Consider the following 8,925-nt stretch of genomic DNA (forward strand, 5'->3'; position numbering starts at 1 on the left):
AAGACTTGCGTAACCAGCCTCCTTACGATATTATGCGATCCCACAACCAGTCTCCTTATGATATTGTGCGATCCCACGACCAATCCTTGCTGGTTGTAGGGCCAGTCCTTACCTAACCCGTCTGATCGTATTTATTGTTATCTACTCAAGTGTTTTTCTTCTTCAAACACTCAATCAATGAACAAAATCATGACTGACGTAGTTAGGCATTGCCTCTTCCCGTAACATCAGCTTAATTATCTCTCTCTATATATATATAGCCAAGACCAAAGGAAGGGTAACATGTGCGCTCCTTTTATATATTTTATACAGTAGTAGCTCGCTATAGGCCGGCCATCTGGCTCTCTCCTTATCCGTACTCACCGCCGTTACCTGAACGAGCTAGCTCGGCCACTTGTTCCTCCATCTTCTCAAAATATTTGCTGCTGCTGTCTACGCTCGTTCGTTCCCACTTGTGCATACATGTATAAATATATACACATCTCTCTATCGGCTCATGTATTATATATGGCTGCTGCATTTCGTTGTTTTTTTAATTGAAATGAAGCTGCATGTCGTTGCTGCTGATGCATGAACAGCCTTTATTAATTTTCTGGATTTTTCAGACGTAGTGGCCACTGGCCAGTGCTGCCTCCATTTCTGATCTCTGCAGTACCCGGCCGTGGCCCAGATCTGGAGAGAGGTTTTGAAACGGTCGGGGAGCTAGGGAGCGATGGAGATGAAGGCGACGCAGAGCGGTGGCGATATTGCAGGAGCAGCAGGGAGGAGAAGCAGCACGAGGACGATGGCAGTGGAGAGGAAGGAGATCGAGAGTAAGAGGAGGCAGCACATGAGGAGCCTCTGCTTCAAGCTCGCCTCCCTCATCCCCGAAGAACACCACTCCAAGGTAGCATAAACCAATTACTGTTTTTTCTGACTGCTACCAGCACACACCCATTGATTAATGAAACTATTAATTATTTTTTCTTGAAAAAATATGACTACTAGTTCTTCCGCTTACGTTTTTCCTACTTCTCTGTTCTATTATTCTGAGTAATAATTAACTTATTTTGAGTACGTGATTGCCATTGCTAATTAATACTAGCAGGGTTTCTTTGTTAAACTTTAAGAGTGTTTTTACGGTTTTGGGAGGTACCAAGATGTATCGCCGAATTATATCTTCAGATGTACCAAAATTTAATATCTAGGTAAATTTGCTTTCTCTCCCAAAGGTAGTAAAAAGGTTCTTATATGTTGAGCCCTTCTAGCTAGCCAGCTAGTTATAGTCATTCATCAGTCCTAGCCTTCTCTCATCCCATGAAAGATATTCGCTTCTACGTGAACATCTAGTAATTTCGTTGGAAAATGTTTGTTTCCTCAATTAGTTTAGTTGTTGAAATTATTTTCGCGTATCCTTATTTCTCATTCTGTGGGCCGTGTGTTTTGACTATTTTCAACGGTCGCAAATATATCGAAAAGATGTTCCAAGTAAATTAAGGTTGAGAGAACAAGAAAATAAAAAAGATTAGATGCACTAATTGTATGTGTACATATATGCATCTATAGGGTACGATGACCCAGCTGGGTAGCCTGCACGAAGCGGCAGCGTATATCAAGAAGCTCAAGGAAAGGGTGGACGAGCTGCAGCGAAAGAGGAGCGCTGCACAGCACTTGACTGGCATGAGAGGAGGAGGAGGTGGCGGCGACTCGACGTCGGCGGCGGCGGCGGCGACGACGAGCAGTGGCGCGGGGTCAGAAGAAGGCGACGACGAAGCCTTGGCGGCGCCGGTGGTGGAGGTGCGGGACCACCACGACGGGTCGAGCCTGGACCTGGTGCTGATCAGCAGCATGGAGCGGCCGTTCAAGCTGCACGAAGTGATCACCGTGCTGGAGGAAGAAGGAGCTGAGATCATCAACGCCAACTTATCCGTCGCCGGACGCAAAATCTTCTACACCATCCACTCCCGGGTATGCGTACCATTTTTCTTTCTATCACTTGGTATCATCTGCTCGCATGCACTAATCCTAGAAGAAACAGTGCCCGTATACAATTCGGTCAGTAGTCAGTGTAGCATAGATAATTTGTTCACCCATTATACTGTGTATTATGCGCATAAATTATTGTGACACACACAGCCTCAGGGGCAAGTTTAGCTGTCCAACCTAGAAATGAACTCTCAGGAATATAATAGTAGCGAGACTTTCAGTGTCTGTCTGAAAGCCCCAAACTCAGCCGCTATGTAAATGTCTGTGCTTCCACAAAGTAAAAAGAATAGTTCATTTACAACGTGTAGACTACTAATTTAGTGGGCCAAAAAGTTATTATCAGTATATCTATAGAGTGGTGCAGTGGGTAATGTCAGGCTACGGATATATGCATCTTTGTATAAACAAGAACGAAAAAAATTCGAGAACCTCCTGTGTTATACATGTGCCGTACATTTTTCGCTTCTTTCAGTTTCGGATGAACTCCCCACTAGACTTTTAGAGGTGGTGGCAGCTCTCTTTTGAAAGAGTTTGTTTGCGATCAACTCTCATCGGGAAAATTTGAATCCGCCCATCATCCCTTTTTGCCATTATTTTCTCTCTTCCCAAAGGTGCTCCGATCCTAACTGAAGCAGCATTCCCTTCCACTGTAACTGCAGGCCTTCAGCTCAAGAATCGGCATAGAGGTATCGAGAGTTTCTGAAAGACTAGGAGCATTGGTATGATACCAAACTGGTATGCCTGTATATTGCAAAAGTGTAGAAATATCGCAGCACATTAAGTTTGTACATGCTGCTTATTACGTAAAATTTTCCCATGTCCACATTTCCCAACATGATGTACGAATAAATATTGTGCTTACCTAAAGTTCTGCTTGGTAAATTTTCAGTATAAGCTGTTGTACCGTAGTTTTCTAGTATGGTAGATAAGATCAACTTCGATCGATGGAAGTGAGTTCCACATCACATTTTCATAGAAAAGGAGGAAAATATCCTATCAATTCAGCTCCATGTAGCCGCCCGTCGGATCACATGATCAAGAATGCTACTCACATCTTTGGGCTAAATCTGGTTAGTTCCGTTTTCCTCTCCAGCTGGACGCAAGGAGTTTTTTCATTTCCACTTTTCCTCCTTTTTGTTCCTTTTCTCTCCTTTTGACATGCCCACATGGGTTTGATCTCCCGTGGTTTTCGATCAATTATTCTTCTTCTTCTTTCTTTTTACAATTATATTGTTCCAGATAGGATAACGATCACACGATATATATAAAAGGATACTATATATAAAAATATCAGGTTGCTCAATTTAAGTAGTGCATAAGTAATAGTCACATATCAATTTACTATTACTATTTTACTAACAACTGTCACACTGTGCTCACTTTCCCTTCTTCTTACTCTATGTAAGAGGTGACAAACCAGTGCTGACAAATCGTATCAGTGCATGATTTTCTGTAAGCATGCATGGGTGCCACCTGGTCTCGAATTCTCGATCGGATCGGATCACCATACCACGCATTTGCACCGCTTAAGGAATCAGTGTCACTGCTATAAATTTATTTTCAGAACACTCGGATGCCTTCACTGTCGATTCATATAAAGAATCGTATGTGCAGATATGCATCGCTATTCATTCATTTTTGAACCCTTGCAAAATAATATATATATTATTTAATAATATGCAACTACTGGCCCGAAAAGTGAGCAACTGCGAACACAGCTGGCTGAAGGAAAGGCATTTCGTCACCTACGTATGTGCGGCTGCGGCACTCACTGTATCTTCACGACATATTATACTTCAACTAGAACCAAACGATTTCCATAGTAAATCATGTCCTCTAAGAACATACTTGTCCAACATTGATCCCTCTCCTCGTGTGAATTGAAATTATGCGTTCGTGCACTAGTCACCCATCGTGTGAAATTAATTGCGATTATTGGGGATGAACTATATATATAGCTATTATATAGATACGAACACTTATTTGACTGAAACACGTATTTGTGCATCACACAATGTAAGGTATAAAACACTTATACATCAACACTCAGAGGTAGTAAAATGTGCAGTACAGATTCAGACTCATGCGATGTAAGAGTAAATGTACAACAATAGTCCTCGCACATATTTTGCAGTCTGTATGGTCAAAGCAACAAAGTCCATTGCATTGACAGATTCAACCTTTACCCTATGCAATAACAATCTCATACGTACATATATAACTGATGCTAATATATTGCAAAAAACTACGAAAATTCTTATGTCGCATAAAAAGACACATCACTCGCTCATCCCATGTTATACATGCATTGATGCATACACAAATACTAATGCTATACAGTAGCATGCGTATTGTACAATGGAAAGGAAAGGTGGGATGGTGCAGCAGGAGGTCACTCTGGTAGAGAGGTTAGCTCGTGTGGCAAGGTACTAGGATGGTATCGAGCCGGTCAGGATTCGAGTTCTTAATAAATCTTGCCTCGTACCTGATCATTTGGTCTCAAAATGGTAACCGGATCAGACGGTTACCGAAAAATCGTGATAATCGTTCCAAATTCAGTTAAAATTCGCTCAAAATTCATTCGATAATTTTTTTTTAAAAAAAATATCAAATTCGTCTTTCGTAGATCGGTTACCGAGCGATTTTTTGATAAACCGTACGGTTTTTTTAAGAAAACCGAACGCGCAATAACCGAGCAATTTTGATCAAAAACCGAGCGATTTGGATCAAAAACCGAGCGATTTGAACGGTAACCGGCCGAATTAACTCATAATCTATGAATTTCTACGAAAAACAAAAAAACACAAAAAATCACCAAAAGATCAGAAAAAAATAGTAACAAATATGGCATGAGATTTGCTATGTTTTGTTTAATAAAAAAATTTGGCATGACCTTTGCTATATTTTAGATATTTCTAAGGAAATAAATAGATACTAATAGCAATACGAGCATAACATATAATTGTCTCATCGAATATATACATACATTACATATGTAGCACCTCAAATTAATAAATATATCGAATTGTTCATACAAAAGCTAAAAACACAATTGCATGCCATCCATCAGTACTTAACAAAGTGATGGTCGATGTTTAAAATGTAGTTTGTATAGTATCCACGTCACGTACAACCTATGAGATGAAAAAAATTAGTATAATACCATAGTATGGAAATAAAGTAGTTGCAGAAAGTAAATTATCATCACCTTCAGAACCACTAGCTTGAGGGCGATTAAATTTGGCTGTATTGTACTCCTCCATAGACATGAGCATTATCCGTCGTGAAGATAACAACTCTGCCTTAAATTCTGCACAAGTTTGTCCCGTCCATACAGAAGTGGTTGACCATTGTCCTTGCAATATGGCATAAAACTCAGGGTCTTGTCACTCATAGATCCACTGAATAGGAGGCTCTGACTGAGCATTAGAGATAGGATAGTGGTACATTCGATTCTTGGTAAGTTGGGCTCTTTGGGTCACTATCTGTGCTCTCATCACTTTGCACTTGTCTTTTGTCCTTACCCTTAATCTTCTTGCTCTTCCTTGGCTGCGCCATTTGCTTCTTCCTCTTCCTCTTTCTCGTGTGTGTGTCACCTACCACTTTAGCAGTCCACCGTTGTAAATCTTGTGGGTTCTCTGTGTCTGTCATCAGGTGAGTTGGCAGGGATATGTCACTGTTTGTGTCCTTCACATCAAGCTCTAGGGCAGCATTTAATCTACCAGTCTCCATCCAATCCCGGAGCAGATTGTTCTCCTTGTTTAGTGTGAGCTCCATAAGCTGCTGAAATAGATCATCATCAACAGTCGACTGATGCCTGCATCCAAATTATTCTATATTCTCAGGTTGTAGTTGACATATACCAACTTATGGAGCTTCTTATAGCTTAAGCGGTTGCGAACTTTCGTGTGGATAAATGCAAATGTAGCCAGTCGCATCTACGGACTTGTGAAAAAATGTATGACTATTGCAATATAAAAGGCAAGAATCACACATGATGATCACATCATACTCTGGCCATTCTAGCTTCCACTTGTCAAATATCTTGTTCAATGCAATCTCGTTCTCGTCCAGATACTTACCATATATATCCCAGACAGTTGGAGATAGTACACCCTCGCATGTTGTAGAACATATGGTCATAAGTGAAAAAGAAAGAAATATAACAACAATAAATTCATTACAAACTTAATCACTCACCCCATTTCTGTGTTTATTTCACTACAGCAACAAAGAATGCATCGTCTGCCCTTCTACCAGGAATACTTGAAGTGTGGAAAAATTTGGACCATGCCAAACGAATAGCTTCCTTCGCTTTTTTTCCCTTCGCACTCCATGACCCGATGTTAATCCTCGGCTGCACATGGGCTTTTGCTACAGCAACATTGTAATCTGTGACACTTGTTGATGGCTCCTTGGTTGAAGCTACTCTCCTAAGCATCATCTTTAACACAGTGTCTCCTCTGCCACTTCCACTGCCACCTCCATGCTCGTAGAACTCACATGCCATCCTCCTGAACTCTACCTCATCCCTAGACTAAGCCATGACATGCTGCACCTATTCCTCTTTCGTGTCCTCATTATCGCTTATCAAATCTACCTGAACTCTTGCTGACTCTTGCCTCAAAACCTCTCCTCAGTCTTTCCCTTCCTCTTATCTCTTGCCCTATCCAGCTCACGTCTGAAATAATCACGCACATCTGGAGGCACCCTATTACAATGTATAACATTCGATCCGCGCCCTGCCAAATGTTCTTTCAACTTTGTGGCACTACCACTTTTCTTTTCCTTATTGCAGTAATTGCACCTAAACCACGGGGCCAAATTGTCCCTGTGTTGCCACACCACATCTCTATCCACCATCAATTAGTTTGTATTGTCTCTGTTGAAAGAAGAAAGCTCAATGGTTAACCTACTAATAATTATGTCCATGCATGTTACATTGATAAACATGTGTTGTCATGTTGCTAGTCATGCATAAATGTCTCAAAAAACAATTAACTTGACCAACATTAACAACCCTTGCCCCAGTACAAGGTAACAACCGTGCACATCGGGCTAAAAACCGATGCAATGGGGTCAATAACTGAGCAAATCAACCACTAAATTGTCATAATCGACCACATAACGAACTGCCGACCTCCTAACAATGATTACCGAATAAATTACATGAAAAATCGCTAGTAAATGGTCGATAACCACACGAATCAAGCACTAAATCTTCCTAATCGACCACACAACGAACTACCGACCATGAAAGCATGATTACCGCACGAATTACATGAAAAATCGCTAGTAAATGGGTGATTACCAAACAAGGATCTTCAAAAATCGCTCGGCGTCAGGCGCTCCGCGTTGCTCTTCAAAGGCGGACGGTAACCGCTTAGATGCGGTCAGTTACCTACGCTAATCGCTTGATAATCGAAACTTCAACATCGGATTTCCGTCGGACTGTTGTGGATTTGGCCGGTCAGGCGATGCTTCTTTGCTTTTTGCTGTGGAGAAATATGAGGGGAAAGTGAGTTGTGCACCGACGCGAGTTGAACGTCGATTGCCCTTATTTATTTGAGCTGGGTTGAAACGGGCCGATTTCACTATGCATTCGGCCTGTTTCGGCCTTTTAATCTTTTTCGGCCTTTTTACTAACTACCAATGTTTGAGCAGCTATTTGGTGATGCAAACGATATTTTTTTTGAAAATTCTTTTCGCATATAGTCTTAGAATTACCTCTAGTTTTTATGGAATTTTTTTTCTGAATTTTCTGATTTTTTTTCAAAATCGATTTGAATTTTTGAATTTAAATTTGGTTACTGATCGCATTATGAAACCAAGCCGGACCAGGACAGTCGGTTACCGCGCATTTCGAGCGCTAACCGACGTATTTTTGAACCCTATCTCCAATGCGACCTGCATTATGAAACCAAGCCGGACCAGGACAGTCGGTTACCGCGCATTTCGAGCGCTAACCGACATATTTTTGAACCCTATCTCCAATGCGACTTGGGGTTTTCTATTTCCTACCCTTAAGATGAATAAGAACGAAGAACGAAGAACGAAGGTGTATGTCGTGGGATGGCAATTCTGATGCAAAGTGGACACACACCAATGTGATGGAGGGTAAGACATCTTTAAGGGAGTCTTTTTATGAACGAAAATTACTTCACAATGGGATTTTTGTTTTTTTTTAACGTTTCGACTATTTTACTTTATGATTCTTATCACAAAGAGATTCTCAATAGCATTCCCTTTAGGACGGAATTCTCGCTCTTCTCCCTTCACAAACCACTTCAAATAGAAGTTATTAGAGATAAAAAATAATAAAAATAAAAATAGAAAAAAATAGAAAAACAAAATATGATTCGAGATGATTCACCCATACCCCCCACCTGAGTTACGCGGGAATTTGGTATGGCCTTAGCCCAGTGGGCGCTATGGGCCTGCAGCTACCGAGGTCAAAGAAGGGGGAAGAGTACTACCGTATGCTTTAGTTCAGTAAGTGGATTGTCTACAATAGGAGAGGCACTGTTGTGGGGAGAAACCGACTAAAAGTACTGTTTAATATATTAGAAAAAATATAACTCGTGTGTTTTAAGATCCTCCGACACCTGAACATGGTTCGTACCAACCGGTCACAACTAGTTTATCTTGGAGGGAGCCCCAGAAACTCGGTTTTCGTTGTATAGAAGCACCTTTCTTTGAGAGGACATAAAAACTGAATAGTTGGCGGCAGATATTACAGCATGTAAACGTGCAGAACATAGTTTTTGGGACCATGCAGTCTGGGCATATTTGGTTTGTGCCTCGTCGGCCTATCAAATTTTGGTCATGACCAAGAACAGGTTATGACCTAGATTTTAGTAATTTAGTGACGTTTGGATCGTAACCATGCCAATACTATTAAAAATTTCTTAATTATGTACATGACAGGTAGGCCCCGCATGTCAATAACCATTTTAACAT

General features: G+C 41.0%; 1 protein-coding gene across 2 annotated transcripts; it reads left to right on the forward strand.

Moving 5' to 3' along the window:
- The first annotated feature begins 296 nt into the window (after nt 1-296).
- Nucleotides 297-2,847, forward strand: LOC133895273 (transcription factor bHLH168-like). Of its 2 annotated transcripts, XM_062335459.1 has the most exons (4): nt 297-464; nt 606-886; nt 1,546-1,947; nt 2,625-2,847. In XM_062335459.1, exons 2-4 carry the CDS (start codon nt 713-715, stop codon nt 2,688-2,690), a joined length of 642 nt encoding a protein of 213 aa, XP_062191443.1. In that variant the 5' UTR covers nt 297-464; nt 606-712; the 3' UTR covers nt 2,691-2,847. The 2 variants fall into 2 exon arrangements, with proteins under 2 accessions (XP_062191443.1, XP_062191434.1); XM_062335450.1 differs by lacking the exon at nt 297-464 and having other exon boundaries at nt 508-886.
- Nucleotides 2,848-8,925: the final 6,078 nt, after the last annotated feature.

This window comes from Phragmites australis, chromosome 2 (assembly GCF_958298935.1).
Source record: "Phragmites australis chromosome 2, lpPhrAust1.1, whole genome shotgun sequence".
Lineage (NCBI taxonomy): Eukaryota > Viridiplantae > Streptophyta > Magnoliopsida > Poales > Poaceae > Phragmites > Phragmites australis.